Here is a 17,034-nt window from a genome sequence, read left to right as displayed (position 1 = left end):
AAGATTCACATGCTCTTCCCACTGAGCCAGCCAGTGCTCCAAGAAAATAAACTCTTGAACCATATTTATGAGTGGGTATTCTATCAGTACATTTGTGGGCTTGCTAGTGAGACCCTTTTATTTAAAAATTTTTATTTATTTGTCAGAAATAGCACAAGCAAGGGGAGCGGCAGGCAGAGGGAGCAGCAGGCTCCCTGCTGAGCAAGGAGCCCCATGATGCAGGACTTGATCCCAGGACCCTGGGATCATGACCCGAGCCGAAGGCAGACACTTAACCGACTGAACCCCCCCACGCATCCCAGCTAGTGAGACCTTTTGAAAAGGTTTCATTTTATGAAAGATAGGCTAGGAGGGAATCGTAATACTACTGGACTAAACCCTTGTGAGAAGCTGATAGATGGGTTTCAGGGCATGCTACCTCAAAATACAGCATCTTGGCATATTGAATATTTTAAGCTGAGGAAGTTTAAGAAAACAGCAGAAACAGGAAGGTCTCTCTGACCTCCCCACCTCACTCTTCTCTGAAACAGGCCATAAAATCCTGTGAGAGGTGCCCGCCCTCTATACCTGAGGAAATGCAGACAATGGGACAGCAAGTGGAATCCAAGCAAACAGGCCTTGCTTGGTTTTCCCCAGCTTATTACCATTACCACATACTCTTTATCATATTCCTCTGCACGTGTCTACTCTTCATGAAACGTAGCATAAAAGGACATGGTCTAACTGTTTCTTTGGGTCTGCATTCCCTTATGAAGGCTTTCGTGTCACGTAAAATTTTTATTAAATAAATGTGTATGCTTTTCTGTTGTTAATCTATCTTGTCAGTTTAAATTTTCAGACCCAGCTAGGGGCCCTAAGAGGATCAAGGAAAACTTTTTCTTCCCTTGTAATATGAAGACTGAATTTTCTTTTCTTTTCCTTCTTTTTTTAAGATTTTATTTGTTTATTTGAGAGAGAAAGAGCCAGAGAGAGCCCGAGTGGGGGGAGGGGCAGGGGCAGAGGAAGAAGCAGATTCACCACTGAGCAGGGAGTTGATCTTGATCTCAATCTCGATCCTAGGACCCTGGGATCATGACCTGAGCTGAAGGCCGATGCTTAACCGACTGAGCCATCCAGGCTCCCTAAGACTAATTTCCTTAAAATTTGAGATATAATTCATGTATAATAAAATTCACCCTTTCGGTGGTTTTTAGTATATTCACAAGGTTGTGCATCCATCACCATTGACTAATTTCAGAGTATTTTCATAACTCCAAAATGAAACCCCATGCATCTTAGCAGTCACTTCCCTTTCACTTCTCCCAGCCCCTGCAAACCACTAAAATCTACTTTCTGTCTCCGTGGGTTTGCCTATTTTGGACATTTCATGTAAGTGGAATCATTCAATATGTGGTCTTTTTGGTCTGGCTTCTTTTATTCAGAATAACATTTTCAAGGTTCATCCACATTGTAGTATGTATTAGTACTTCCTTTTATGGTTGAACAATACTCCACTGTCTAGGTGGGTATATCACATTTTGTTTTATCCTTCAGTTCATCAGTTGGTGGACATTTAGGTTGTTTCCACTTTTTAGTTATTGTGGATATTGCTGTTATGAATATTCGTGTGCAAGTTTTTGGGTTAGCTTGTGTTTTGTTTTCTTGGGTATATACATAGGAGTGGAATTGCTGGGTCGTATGGTAACTCTGTGTTTAACTTTTTGAGAAACTGCCAAACTGTTTTCCAAAGAGGCTGCACCATTTTACATCCCCAGCAGCACTGTATGAGGGTTCTAGTTTCTCACATCCTGGCCAACTCGTTATTGTCCTCTTTTTGATTTTAGCCTTCCTGATGAATGTACAGTGGTATTTCATTGTAGTTTTGATTTGTATTTCCCTGATGACTAATGATGTTGAGCATCTTTTCGTGTGTCTCTTGGCCACTTGTGTATTTTCTCTGGAGAAATGTCTATTCAGATCCTTAGCCTATTTTTACAATTGGGTTATTTCTCTTTTTATTGTTGAGTCGTAATTCTTTATATATTCCGGATAGTAGCCTCTTATCAGATACATGATTTACAAATATTTTTTCCCGTTTTGTGCATTGTCTGTTTACTTTCTTAATAAGGTCCTTTGAAACACAAAAGTTTTAAATTCTTATGAACTCAGATTCATCTGTTTTTTCTTTGGTTCCTTATGCTTTTGTGTCATATCTAAGAAACCATTGCCTAATCCATGGTCATGAAGATTCACACTTGTGTTTTCTTCTAAGAGTTTTGTAGTTTTTGCTCTTAGGTTTAAGGCAGAAATTCAAAATTAGTCTTAGCTTCACCAAAGCCATTTTGGACTGGCAAGTATCCTTGCCTTTTTTGTATGTGTTACTTTGGTATTTTAAGGTTTGGTTGAGGGTTTTGGGTTTTGTTATTTATTTATTGTATTTAGTTTATTTATTTAGTTAATTTGTTGTTATTTAGTTTATTTAGTTTAAATCTACCTATCTTTGTACCTAGACCAGAGTGATAACTAAATTTCCACTTAGAGTAGCATTTAATAAGTTGGTAGGTACAATATAGAACTCAAGGAAAACGTTATTTAACTGTTTTGTGGTAAAGAAGGTCGCTTGTGCAAATTTGCGTGGGAAGGTATGAGAGAGTGGTCACTTTTAAGCCTACAATTGGCTGGGATTGAATACAAACTTCTGAATCAGAATCTTCTGTCTTCGCAAAATCAAAGGGAGTGCATATATTAATTGACTGCTCATAAAATTTGAAACCAAACAGTTGGACAAAAGCAACTTGGTGATTTTTTAGTATCTTCTTAAAGTACTGTATATACAAAAATGTTGCTAAGTCTGTTCATCCTACTCAGAAAAAGGGTAGAGGAAATAAATAGGTGGGGTTACTTTAGCTATGCCTTTATAAGGGAAGCAGGACCTGGGTGTGAATCTCAGTAAAGTTATTCAGTAGCTGTGTGACTTTCGGCAAATTGCTTACTCCTTCTTAAGCATCAGTTTTTTAAAATTTGTGAAACAGAGATTACGAGAGTGCCTGCCTCATAGCACTTTGGAGAGTTAAATGAAAAACAGCATACTGTCTTAATAAACACTAATAGTAGCTTTTATTATTATTTATTCTGGGTTAGTGCCTATAATATCTAAATAATTGAATTTGATAGGAATAAGACTCTGCCCTATTTCTTCTCTCATTTCACTTTTCTTGTTTCTCAGTCACTGATGTTTTAACCCCATCTTTAAGAAAGTGGCCGGTGGTCAGTATTGTAATAGCATTGCATGGTAACAGGTGGTAGCTACCCTTGTGAGCACAGCATAAGGGATAGACTTGTAGGATCACTGTGTTGTACACCTGATACTGATGTAACATTGTATGCCAACTATACTTCAATTAAAAAAAGAAAACAAAAACGGTGGTCAGTTTAAATTTTTTTTATGAAATGAATTGTAGTTATTAACTTGTTCTGTTATACTCAATTCTTATTTCCTTTCTTTGCATAAAGCTGGAATTGATGCAAGAGTGGTCATGCTTCAGGAATCCCAAGTTTCTAATTTCAATCACAGGCAACAATTCTGTTATAAAAATATGCTTACCCCAAAGTGGCGTGATGTGTGGACACGGATACAGGTAATAATTTGGAGGCCCTCTGGCTGGGGCAGCATCTGTGAATATCTTGTCTGTCTGTGATTAGTGAGTACTTCGACACATTTTCCCCCTACACACACAATTGGGAAAAAAAAAATACTGTCAACAACCTTGTTAGGGTTCAGACTATCCTGAATTGTGTTTTCATCAGCAAGCATTTATACTTACTTTGTTTCCCTCTTTGTCTTTGTTCCCTTAAGTAGCTTATGATACTTGACCCTGAGGTAACCTTCCTTCCTCTTTTTCCTAAAGAAGCTTCCTTCTTGTCCTCTCTCTCCTTCTACACACACACACACACACACACACTCTCTCTCTCTCTCTCACGCACACGCACGCGCACATACCCCCCCTCTCTCTTAAAGGCCTTATGCCTTCTTTGGCCTGGAAACTTGCGTGCCTGTCAGGATGTAAACTCTTTTGCCTTGCTGTTCCTATTCTATTTTGATTCTACACGAAATGTTTCATAAACGCCGTGCCTGAAGTTTTCCCGTGATAGAATGACTTTGGTTTCATTTATTTCATAAGACTAGCAAGCCACCTGGCAAGCGAGAATGTCTGGCTGTAATAATGATTGAACAAAATGAGTCCTTTTGGAAATGCTGCCGCTGCTGTAAGCAGAGTTTCTGATAAAAGCATTTGTTGTTCACATCAAAAACATAAGGGTGGGTTTGTGGGGTTTTTTAATTTTCTTTTTTTTTATTGTCTGATATAAAGATCATATTCCATCTGAGACACATTATAACCAACATTTACCCATAATCAGTGATTTGTGACAAAGGGTTGAACCTCTCAGCCTGTCATTATGGGAAACATTTTCAGTTTTCTGGGGCTGTTTCTGCCTGGCAATTTTCTTAATATGCTAGAGCCTTGTTTTGTATGATCTCTCATAAATAGCTACAGTGATAACTCTTTCAGCTTGGAAGTCATTTTTCCCCGTGTTGTTCTGGCTTTAATAGTAGATTCAGATCATGTTAACAACAAGACATTCTAACAGCTGCCTCGGTGTACTTTGTGTGATGTTATTTGCCCAATTATGTTTGAGCCGTTGCATCTCTATATTTCTTATAAGCCTTGTGGAAAACTGGCTCTATTACTGATTTAGTTATTTACTCTAAAGGTTTTTTAAAATTATATTTACGAAAATTTAAAATTCCTACTTCTTTCTCATCCTGATTTTACTTGTGTTTCAGATCCGGGTAAATAGTTCCAAACTGGTACGAGTCACCCAGGTGGAGAATGAAGAGAAACTGAAGGAATTAGAGCAGTTTAGTATCTGGAACTTTTTTTCCTCCTTTTTAAAAGAGAAATTGAATGACACCTATGTTAACGTGGGTCTGTACAGCACAAAAACCTGCCTCAAAGTTGAGATTATAGAGGAAGACACCCAGTACGATGTCGTTGTGATCCGGAGTAAGTCGTACCTCTGTTTTTCTGGTGGATTCTATCGTGAAAAGGAACTGAGCTTTGGAGAGGGTAATTAGCGAGACAGAGAAGTTAGCTCAAGACAACTCCCTTTGGGTGCTGATTGTAGCCTGAGGACACCACTGCTCCAAACAGGAGAGTCTCTCTACCACATAAAACCGACTTCACCTTAGGTCATTCTGAGTACCTCCTTACCTAGATTTGTGAAGACTTGTGTCCTAATACTTCCAGTGGCCCTGAGCTGATATGCCTAGTGTTCTTCAGAGTAAGACATATTTATTCCTGCCCCCTGGGCACTTCTAGACAAAGTTAGATGTCCTGAATGTATAGACCTACATGTGGAGACCTGAATGGTTAAATAATAAAAACTGAAGAAAAGTAGAACTGAATATTAATACTTCACAAATAAAAAGAAGATTTGTGGAATCATAAGTAACTATGAAAATTACTGCGGTTTAAGGCTTATTCAGTGGAACTGGGTGAAGTTTTCCCTTTTCTGAATATGTCTGAGAAAGTTTCACAGAGGATTGAAATCGTTACCCTGTTGAATATTCTGACTTTTGGTCTCTCCTTGGTTACTACCTAGGGTCCTGGGATGTTGTAAATAGCAGAAGCATTCCTGGGTTTTGCTACAAGATAGGTTGTGCCCTTCTAACTGTCCATTGGTTCCACAGGTTTTTTTGGTTGTATAGAATTTGCCTTTTTTTCTTTCTTCTTCTCCTTCTTCTTCTTCTTCTTCTTCTTTTTTTTTTGGTGCTTCTTTTACAAGTACTGATTCTTCTTGCTCCTGTTCTGTTTGTGGACCTCCCGGAGACTCAGAGCTCTTGAATGTGAATGCTGTGGGAGTGTCTGGTATGCCACTGAGGGGCCTCTGCTTAGGCCCCCTGGTCCTGGGTGAGATGTGTTCGAGTGTAGGCTTTTCCAACACAGTGCTTGTGTAGCAGAAGGAAGTAGGTGGTGGTGTTGGGCAAGAAAAGCAGCCAGTTAGAGAAGAACAGAGGGCCCAGACTCAAAGTTCTAGGCAAATCTGCGGAATCGGACCCTGAGGGACTTTTGTGTGAAAGCCGGAGTGGTAGAGACCCCTTGTGGGCAATTGCTTGAAGTGCTGATGGCGTTATGCCTGGCTCCATCCAAAGCAAAGCCTTGTTTCTTTTAGCCTTAGCATAGGTAACCAAAGTAAAAATAAGATCTCCGGAGAAGTACAGGTTAGACAGAGGCCTACTTATATTTTCTGTTTTGAAAGGTTTCCAGTCTTTGTGTGGAATTTACAATGCTATTTAGGTAGGTTTGGAGTTTGGGATGCTGGCTGATTTACTCCTCCCCCTCAGTCGAAGATCTGTATATAATTTTTGACTCCCCAAAACTTCATTATTAACAGCCTACTGTTGACCGGAGACTTACTGATAACATGAACAGTCGATTAACACATATTTTGTATGTTATACATATTATGTGCTGTATTCTTACTATAAAGTAAGCTAAAGAAAAGAAAATGTTGCTAAGAAAGCCATAGGAAGAGAAAATCATTTACAGTGCTGTGATGTATTTGTCAGGAAAAGTCTGTGTAAGTGGACCCATGCAATTCTAATCCATGTTGTTCAAGAGTCAGTTGTATTTTATTAGCTGACCAATGATGCCAACATTGTCTTTTATTCTATAATGCTTTATACTGTTTGTTTTCCCTATCAAACAGAAGTCTTTATTTATTTCAGGATTTGACCCCAAACTCTTCTTCATTTTCCTCCTTGGACTTGTGCTATTTTTTTGTGGAGATTTGCTGAGCAGGTAGGTTCCAAGGTAGAGTGCAGAATGACAAGGCTTAGACCCACCCTGCTTGGCCTTTATCATAGAGAAAGTGCTGTCCTTCCCTTTTCCACGAGTTTTATGGCTAGGCCATTGTCTGCTTGGAAACAATTTTTAAATACTTTAATACATGCTACGATTTTTGCTTTTTTCTTATACTGAACAAGATTGGCAAGAATGAAATTCTCTTATTAGGTTGAGCCATCATGTGATGGGATTTAGCCAATACATCACCACCCTTTCCACCATTGGAAATAACATGTTAAGTCCTCATTTTTACAGGGCCATGTGTTGGTGAGTTTCATGTCATTCAGACGTAAAGGAACAAACACCAGGCTCTTATTCATTTCCTGTTTTTAGGAACCTCCTAGCTAAGCTAGGTGAAACTGACATGTACAAATAAGAAAACATACAGATAACTAAACAAACACTGAACAAACATAGAGTCAACATTAATTTTGTACACAAGTAAAAAGAATATTTGTGGAATAATGAATGAAAGCTACACATTGGAGTTTGAAGTTGGGCTGGAGTGAGATTCGTAGAAGCTGTTCTTTATTTTGGGGATCCTGAGAGAAAATCCGAGTGAGGGAGGAATGCCTGGCAGGAAGAGCCTGGAGTAGGAGCAGGAGCTCTCTATTGTAGGCCCTACATTGGGCTTATCTCTCTGGGTAATCAATTGAGTTCCAGTTTCCAGTGTTCACTCAGGCAGTATCCTTGTACCTTCCTTTTCCCCAGTGAAGCTGGGCAGTTCCTCAGAAGAAAGATTCTCCTTAAAAACTGGGTTGGGGGAGAAATGCTGCGATGGGATTGGGATACTAAGCAGAGGTTTATTGTCGGGATATATATGAGGGGCCTCACTGAGACCAATCCGCATAAGCCAGCAGCAATTACATTGTACCAGTCTCATCAGTGTTCAGACCTCAAGATGTAGACACATACCTGCTCTAATCTGATACCTTTTTTCTGTCTTTTGGCTGGGATAGTTCTTGTTTGAACAATGCCATGTATGAAGACTACACACATAGTCATGAAGTAATGTTTCTCTCTGCAGAAGCCAAATCTTCTACTATTCCACTGGAATGAGTGTGGGAATTGCAGCCTCTCTACTAATCGTCATTTTCCTACTGTCCAAGTTTATGCCCAAGGTAAGTAGCAGTATCCTCATCTGCAGTCACGAGAAGCTTGGATAGTTGAGGGACTGTTTTCTTGGATAATCTTACAGCACTGAAAATTTGCGTTGGTGGCTGATAAGTCAGTGTCCTTTTTCATGGACTTTTTCCTTGATTCAGAAAGGTACTTTCCATGATGAAACTTGGAGCCTGATTATGTACAAACTCCCCCTTTTTATTTAAAATCCTGTGCACAGTAGGGAATTAAAGTCTCCTTCCTGTTTGCTGATTACATAGCCAGGCTTTTAAGTTATTTAGCACCTCATTTTCCCAGTGTTCTTTGCACACTATACTATTTTAAATATAAAAAATGTCTTCTTAAGGGATGTGGTTTTTGTGCATTTTTAGTAGGTTGAATTTTTTTAAAATCATAGTTCCATTTTGTTGCTCTCATGTATGGAAAGCCTGTTGTAACTTTTTGTTTTCACTTCTACTCTGTCTTAGAAAAGTCCCATTTACGTCATCCTGGTGGGAGGCTGGTCCTTTTCTCTGTACCTCATTCAGCTAGTTTTAAAAAATTTACAAGAGATCTGGAGGTGTTACTGGCAGTATCTTTTAAGTAAGTGTTGTCGGTTTTGCTTTCCTTTTTATATGTTTATAGGTTGTTTTAGTTCATTTGATCCTGAAAAGATGTTGCTTGCTTACAGTCCATGCCATTTTGTTAATCTTTAGGTATCATAGTTCTTCACTTTATTTCTAATCCTGTGCAGTTGTCACAATTAAGTGAAAATGGTACTGCCAGGGAGAAGACTTTAATTGGTTGATGTTTATAAGTACACCTCTCTTTACACAATAGGCATCTTTCCGAAAAGTTATAAATTGACTTTATTAATATAATCATATCTTAAATACACTTGAAGACCTTAAAAAGCAAAGGACTCTGCAGTGAATTTTTCTATAAAGTGAAGATCCTTTGGTTATACAGTTGGTAACCCTTTATCTACCTTTTGAGAGATGATTAATCTGGATTTTCATATATTAGGCTTTTTCAAACAGACTCTTCTAGTATTGTTCAACATGTAGCTTTAATCCTCCATTTGAACCAGATAAATTTGGAAACAACAGAAAGGGTAGAAACTTAAAGAGATAAATATATTTGAGTAATGAAAAAAGCATGAATAACTGGGTAAAGATCTTATCCATTTTCCTAATTCAATAGGTGCTATATAGTGCATGCACTGCTGCTCCCCGCACAAATTATTTTTACCAGTTATAGATGAAAAGTAATGTTTTCTGATAACTCTTCTCTTAGGCTATGTTCTCACAGTTGGATTCATGAGTTTTGCGGTCTGTTACAAGTACGGGCCCTTGGAGAATGAACGAAGTATCAACCTGCTGACCTGGACCTTGCAGCTGATGGGCCTATTTTTCATGTATTCTGGTATCCAGATACCTCATATTGCCCTTGGCATTATCATCATTGCACTGTGTACTAAGAACCTGGAGTACCCTGTTCAGTGGCTGTACATCACCTACAGGTGACTGAAACGCAATGTAACTTTATATTGAAACACACCATGTGGGATGCAGTTGCGGCGAAAGGGTGCAGAGGCGTTGACCCGGGAGCCTCTTTGTTCATGGAAGTTGATTGTATTATGCTTCTGCTTTTGTTCCTTCCAAGTCTTCCTTTTTAGACTCTCTAAAGGCATTTTTATAATTTTATTCTAGTCATTTTATGTAAAATAAAAGCATCCAGGAAAGTGTCATGTGTTCCTGTTACCACTAGGTGGTGCAAAGTATATCACTTTTATACCACAGGCCTCTGGGTCACCTGGTTCCGGATTCTTTCACATTGGCTCTCAGATTGCTCTGGGAGTTCTTGTCTTAAGAGGTAGTTCGCAGAGTGTTATCATCCTGCATAGTGAACATGTAACGGTCATAGATTCTGAGGTTGTCAGTGGTGGTTCTATTATACATAGTCAAGGTGATGCCTTCAGTTTGGGGAATCTAAAGTTAATGGACTACATCTTATACCATCATTTTCTTGTCATTTTTCCACTTTCCAAATATTTTGTCCACCATTTATTGGAAAATAAGTGAATTTATTCACATTAGTGAATACAATTGATTACTCTGACTTGTCATTCCTAGTCTAACACATCAGGAGTACATTATAAGTAAAGATGTCTATAGAAGAAAGGTGGGGAATGAAGACTCTTAATATCCAGGCTCTCTGCTGTATACTTGGCTCACTGCAAGAAGCTAGAGGGCAGGCTGGATGGAAATTACTGATTAATGATTCATGATGTTATTTTGGTGAGCACAGAAAGATGTGTAAGACAACAGAAAAGACTGTCCCCCCTCGTCTCCTGACAGAAGAAGAATATCGGATTCAAGGAGAAGTAGAGACCCGAAAGGCTTTAGAAGAGCTTCGAGAATATTGTAACAGTCCAGACTGCTCTGCTTGGAAGACTGTTTCTCGAATCCAGTCTCCAAAGAGGTAAACTCTTGGCCGGCTATGCCAGGCATCAATCAGGGTAATTGTGACCTTGAGTTTTAACAGAGATCATACTTCTAGGTAAACATTTTGTATTTGTGGCTTTGTTTTGCTGTTCATCTAGGAGTAGTTGAGAAAAAGATATATCATCATATGTTAAGCAGTAGCCTGTTTTCTGGCTCCTCAAGGAACCATCTACTCTAGATTTGATTGTAGCATTGAGAGGAGAAGACTCCGGTACCATATTAAGTTTCCCGTGTGATAGTTTTACATTGCTCTCTGAGTGGTTTTTTTGGCGGGGTGGGGGTGGGGGTGTTCCCTTTTTATTTGCGAGCAACTGTACCAATGAATACGTGAAGTTTCAACTTGGCATCCTGATGGCATAAAGTTTATAGGGCCATAAACGTGAATAAATGTGTAATGCCCCATAATCTTCTCTTATCAGGATTACAGATGACTAAAGGAACCTTAGCACTTTTCTAACTAAAAGGATAGGCTAGTGCTTATTAAGCAGGATAGGGCTTCAGGGGATGTTGGCCTCTGACCCCAGCTTTCCTTTTCTCCTTATTTCTTGCTTTTAGTCTGCCTCCCTGCAGGAGTAAGGCAGGCTCTGTAAAAGTTGAGCTGCAAGTGTATCGAGGGTTTCACTTTGTTCTTATTTTGAAAGGAAACCAGAAAGGACAGAAGGCGGGTTCATAATGAGTATTATCTTCTCTTTTCCAGATTTGCTGACTTTGTGGAAGGTTCTTCTCACCTCACACCAAATGAGGTTTCTGTCCATGAGCAGGAATACGGATTAGGGAGCATCATTGCCGAGGATGAAGTGTATGAGGAAACATCCACTGAGGAGGAGGACGTGGATTCTCGGTATCCCGCTATCACACAACAGATCACCTCCTGACGTAGGTGGTGGTCAGTTATTTTTATATGGACTGGCTTGGCACCTTGCTGGTCCATGTTGCGTGTGTGCACCATTGCTTCTCAACTCCTTAAAACAGGGTGAGATAGTGCAGAAATTCTCCCACTGAAATTAGAGGCCGAGTAGGCCTCCCTCTGGAAATGGTCTTGTGGTCTCCGTGGGATCCCTGAGGGAGAATGGGTAAAGTAGTGAATGCTTTCAATGCTTCCCATGGGTTGTTGGCCCACCTTTATGTTTCAAAAACAAAAAACTGGATGGCCACAGCTAGCACGGCGTCCTAGCTCCTCTTAAAGATTGACTTGGTGGCAGCATTTCTGCCACCATAGCTGGCACTCAGAAGTGAGAACTGTTACATGTGCAGTAACTCTTTCGACCCTAGGCTGCGTCTTCCAGAGAGAAATCCACAAATCTGAGCCTCCTTCACTTCTGCTTTTCTTTCAGTGACTTTAGAATAATCCTTGTTTTAGCTGTTTTAAGAGGAAAATAGACTTTTATTTCTGTCTTGTTTTTTAAATGAATATATATTTTTTAAAGTAACAAATTCATGTTCCAGAACCAGCAAGTGCTCCAGATTGACGAGCCCATAGGCCCCTACGTGTTTATTAATATGGATTATCCATTAAAGCCCCAGAATTGTTATGTTGGGCTTTGAATTAGTTCTCACATGTATGATATTCTAAGTCTCACTTGCTTTTAGGAACATGCCTGTGAACTCTTCTGTAGGGGAGGTCTGTCAGGCTTTTTTTTAAAATTCAAGTTTTTATTTTATCTTAAGACATTTTCATTCTTCCCTTCCCATTCCTCCTTACCCCCTCTGCCCTTTCAGGAAGTGTCCATTTCCTCAGCTGTGAAGTATGTACAATTTAGAGTTTGTTTCATTTCTTACATTCTCTTCCCCTTCGTTTGTAGCATTATTCCTGCAAGTTGGGAGAAGTGATCATTTTTTAGAGAATTTAAATGCTTTTTACACATTCTCCATTTTTCCTGTCAGTGGGACGCATATCTTCGAGATGCTGTGGAATCAAGAAACTCCCTCCCTTTCCTTTCTCTTCCCTTGTCTATGCCTTCTCCCTGTTCTTTTCAGCCTCTCCTTACCACCTGTACTCCGCCCCCACCCCCTAATCTGGCCAGTTTGTAAGCCCTGAGACTATCTGTGACGTGTCCTTGATACAACATAACATTTGGCTATGTAGCGGCCACAGTTTGCATGGCCACGAAATAGACCTCCGGGTCATCTTCATTCCTCCGGATGCTCGCTCACCTCTCAGGATCACAGTTTTCCCTGAACTTGATATACTTATTTGCAATTCCATTTCTGACCAGAGATTCATGCTGCCTTTTATTACAGTGGCATTAGTTCCAGATTCTTTTGCCATTGGAAAGTACCCTTATAAACCAGCAATGTCATTTATGAGGGAGCAAATTCCCAAGTCTCTGTCATTTGCTTGGTTCTGTCTTGGTGATCTTCATCCCTGTCCCTTGGAAGAAGCTATAATGACTCTAGCCAGGAATACAGGCACCGATGGCTGGAGCACAGCGTCAGGCTCACTGGTTTACTGTGATCATGGAGAAGGCAGATGATTTTTTAAAAAAAATGTAATGACTCCTTCAGACCAGCCATTTAGCAGATAATCTTGAGAGGTCCTGGGCTCATTGCTGACTTCCAAAATGTCAGCGCTGAGACTCCCCTCCAGGTGGCCAGTTGATTATTACCACCAGTGTTTCCACAGCTTTAAACTGTCCTACAGTGACAACTACCTCAATTGGCAGCAAATATACAGTAGAAAGTGAAACAGCAGTATTTGGGCAGATGCTGGGGTTAAAGTTGTAGGGCAAAGGGGCTTTATACTGGGAAACCTTTATGCCTTTGTAAATTATGTACATGGTAAAATTTTATCCCTCTGCAAAGAACTGTTAGGACTTCTGGAATATATTGTTTTTTGCTTTATTTATAGAAATCAAGATCTAGCATATTTGATCAGCAGTTAATTTGAAAAAATAATTCATCTGTACAAGTAGTCTCAGGATTACCCGGAGACTTTGGTGCCTTCCCCCAGAAAGCTCGTTTGGGAGGTGGTGGCTTTCCTCCAGGGTGACTTTCCCTGCCCTGCCTCTTATCTTTATCTCGGTGAGAAAGCACTGTGAAGCAGGGAAAGAGTCTCCTCTTTTTCTGTTTTGTTAAACTCCTTGTGAAATCTCGTTTCCACCTCCAGACCACTTTTTTTCACTGTGTTTGAGCTTGGGGTGAGTATAGTCAAATTCAGTTTAGTACTCCGTGTCTGTAGTCGGAGACCTGAGCTGTAGGCTGTGGAGGTGACCGTGGGTCCCGCATTGTGACAGCTGCTCTGGACCGGGAGGGACGACAGTGCCTTTGGTGTGCTGTGTGTTCTTGCTTGGCCTGCCTGTGCGGCCCTGCCCCAGACACTTCAGAGCCTCTGTGTGCCTGCAGATTGCTTGACTCCAGAAGCCGCCTTTGGGAGCTGCTCTTGTCCCCCTTTTGGCCACTTGGTCTGCTGGCTCAGTCACTGCTTGAGGCCCCCACTTCATTTTCTCTGGCGGTCATGGCTCCTGTGATTCAGCATGGTCTCATGTCTCAGACCGGCCTCATCAAAAAGGATCGAAGGGATAACCATGGATTGAGCGGACGCTGGAGCCACGTCTGCTGCCGTGTCAGCGTCTTGCTCACCAATACCAAGCTGTAAATTGGCCCTAGGGCTCAGGGTCTCTTTAGCATCGGAAATCTATCGCCTCTAATTGGTCTGACCAAGCTATGTAGAGCATGACTGCCATTAATGGGAATACTCGAGCCAGCTGGCCTAAAACATTTCCCCTTCACGTTCCCACTGAGATTGCTTTCACGAGACCAACGGAACCAATCGCCAAAAATAAGGACAGCTTAGCAACTTGGATGTCTTCTAAGAAGAAAGTCCTATCAGCCACTTCATCCCACCAAAACTAGTTTATTTTCTCCCCCCAGATTCATGACTTTTGTGTCTGTTACAAAGGGGGTTTTGCTGATCATAGTCTTTGGGTCCCAGTATTCTATTTTGTGCTGATACATCCCATTCAAGCCTAGCCCTCTCTTCACTGACTGTGTTCCCTTCAGCCCAATTCCCACCTGGCATATACCTTGGAGATTTGATGAATGAAAGGACTCAAATAGACCAGATAGTCCTCGCTGGCCCTGATATCCATAAAAAGCTTGGAAATGGATTATGCAATTGCCCTCAATCTTTTTGTTCCAGAAAAAAAGATGGGCTCAGATGGATGCCTGCGTAAAAATGGTTCTTAGCTGTGTACTCATAACTTCTCTGAATTGAGTGGTGAAAGTTGAAGTAGGAGGAAAGGAAATTAAATGTCCTTCTAGTATTCCTTTGGACTCAGGTCTGACATATGAGATAATAACCTATATTGAAATGCCAAGAACTTTATCTCAACCAAGGAGAGGACACTTTGACAGATTTATTATGCCTTCATGTTACATAGGCACTGAAACCAAGTAATAAACCTATAAAATAGCCATTTGCACAAGGCAGATGCACCTGAAACCTCTTGTTTATGTTTCGATGTAGCAGAAATGATTCTGTTTAGGGAAACCTATGCAGTTATGGTGATCCAGCGGCATCTCTTGGTAACTTAGCTTACGGCCCCAGTTGCTGTTGAGTTGGGTTCTAGATGGTTACTACCTTGAAAAGGGTGTTTGGTGCCTTATGTGATGGGAGCCAGAGCCTGCTAGGAGTAAACAAAGCGGATTCATGTCCACATCAACACACAGCTTTAGCGGGGGGTGGGAATGGCACACAGCCTCCCCCACATTTGGGACTCGGCTCCCACATCCCCTGCCTGTGTGCGTCATCTTCCTCTTTACTCTCTTGACAGTAACTTGAAAATGGCGAAATCCTCTTCTCTGAACTTTCTTATGGTATGGGCAACATTTGTGTCCCGTTAGCGTACTAGATAGCTCTTACCGTGAGTATTAGAACTGTTACAGCCTGCCATTGCCTCAGTTTCCCATGTTTGTGGAATCGATGGTGAAATAGCAGGGCTAAGGAATTACTGGGTACGTTTTAGCCTGTGGGTAATGCCTTAGTGTTGTTCTAAAGGATTTGTTATTTATATTTAAAATAAATGTTCACAAACGTTTGAAAGGAACAAAATGATCAGGGATGGCTGTTTGCCATGGGTCTCATTTTCACTCTTTTCTGTAAGAAAAAATAACGATGTCTTATTATATATTTTTTCATTTTTATTGTACAAGTTTGTAAGTAATCCCAATTTTAATAAAGTTTTATAGACTATATAATGGTCTGTCTTAATGAACATGTACTTTTCTTATTTGGATCTCTTGAGGCAATTAGCTTCTAAGTGTCATCTTTCTGATGAGATGGTGTTGCACGCCATCATTCCCCACCCTAGGTCTGTCTTGGTCTACTTCCATCCATGGACTGGATGATTTTCCAGCATGCTGGATCTTGAAGGGATATTCTTTTTTTTTTTTTAAGATTTTATTTATTTTGGAGAGCACAAGCTGGGGGCAAGAGGGAGAAGCAGGCTCCCCGCTGAGCAGGGAGCCCAATGTGGGACTCAATCCCAGGACCCTGGGATCATGACCTGAGCTGAAGGCAGATGCTTAACGAACTGAGCCACCCAGGCGCCCATCGAAGGGGTATTCTTGTAGGAGTCACAGGTTGTATGACCATGCTGTCTCACAGGGAAAAACACGTATAAGCTATTCCTAGTCCAGGAACTACTCCGGGTATACTTCAGTTCTTTTTTTTTTTTTTTTTTTAAGATTTACTTATTTTTATTTGAGACAGAGAAAGCATGAGCAGGGGGGTGGGGGAGAGGGAGAGGGAGAATCTCCAGCAGATTCCCCGCTGAGCACAGAGCCCCACTCGGGGCTCAATCTCACAATCCTGAGATCATGACCTGAGCCAAAACCGAGAGTTGGACACTCAACCAACTGAGCCACCCAGGCGCCCCTACTTCTTTCTTTATAATGGCATAAAATCTTTTGTTTCTCCACTGGGGTGAGGGGAAGACCTGTGAATGTCTGTGAGATGTCTGCCAAGAGCTTAGTGTAGGGAGAGAGGGGGCAGGACTGTCGTGAGTATTAGGGGCCCTGGAATAAAAAGTTCAATTATGTGTAGGCCTGGCTTCTGCAGGAGAAGTCTGGTACCTTCCATTTTCTTTTATGTTTTAGCTATTTCCTTTGCTCTGGGGATCCGTTACGGCAATTGCATTAATTCTCTGCCTGTGTCCTCTCTTCTCACTTATTTAGACTACATGGAAATCTATTGTCCATTTTTCAAAGACAGTCGGTGAAATAGGAAGAATCAGGATGGAGACCATATGTAAATTTATGTAGATGAATGCACACTAATGGCATCTTTTCTCCTCTCCCTTCTATAACTATACTAGGTAAATAAGAGATGGAGGTGATTATAAATCATTGACTTAATACAAAAGCAGTATTGCTAGGTATGCAACACCACAGGGTTTTAGGACAAAAAAAGGTGGTGTGTAAAGAAGTTCTTCTCAAACTTGAACCTGCGTAGGAATCATCTGGGAAGCTAGTGAAATGCAGACTTCTTCTTCTTCTCCTTCTCCTCCTCCTCCTTCTCCTTCTTTTTTTTAAGATTTTAT

The 17,034-nt window shown here is 40.7% G+C and overlaps 1 protein-coding gene across 1 annotated transcript in view; it reads left to right on the top strand.

Annotated features, from left to right (window-relative positions):
* Positions 1-15,686, top strand: part of NEMP1 (nuclear envelope integral membrane protein 1) — a 29,406-nt gene extending 13,720 nt beyond the window's left edge. Inside the window, exons 5-12 of the mRNA XM_040637806.1 lie at positions 3,493-3,617; positions 4,826-5,045; positions 6,770-6,842; positions 7,915-8,008; positions 8,477-8,591; positions 9,285-9,510; positions 10,299-10,472; positions 11,193-15,686. Of these exons, the coding sequence (XP_040493740.1) occupies positions 3,493-3,617; positions 4,826-5,045; positions 6,770-6,842; positions 7,915-8,008; positions 8,477-8,591; positions 9,285-9,510; positions 10,299-10,472; positions 11,193-11,370 (1,205 nt within the window). The 3' untranslated portion in view covers positions 11,371-15,686. The remainder of the gene's footprint in view (positions 1-3,492; positions 3,618-4,825; positions 5,046-6,769; positions 6,843-7,914; positions 8,009-8,476; positions 8,592-9,284; positions 9,511-10,298; positions 10,473-11,192) is intronic.
* The last annotated feature ends 1,348 nt before the right edge of the window (positions 15,687-17,034 follow it).

Source organism: Ursus maritimus, unplaced genomic scaffold, assembly GCF_017311325.1.
Source record: "Ursus maritimus isolate PB19 unplaced genomic scaffold, ASM1731132v1 scaffold_21, whole genome shotgun sequence".
NCBI lineage: Eukaryota > Metazoa > Chordata > Mammalia > Carnivora > Ursidae > Ursus > Ursus maritimus.
This window is presented reverse-complemented; position numbering and strand designations above follow the sequence as displayed.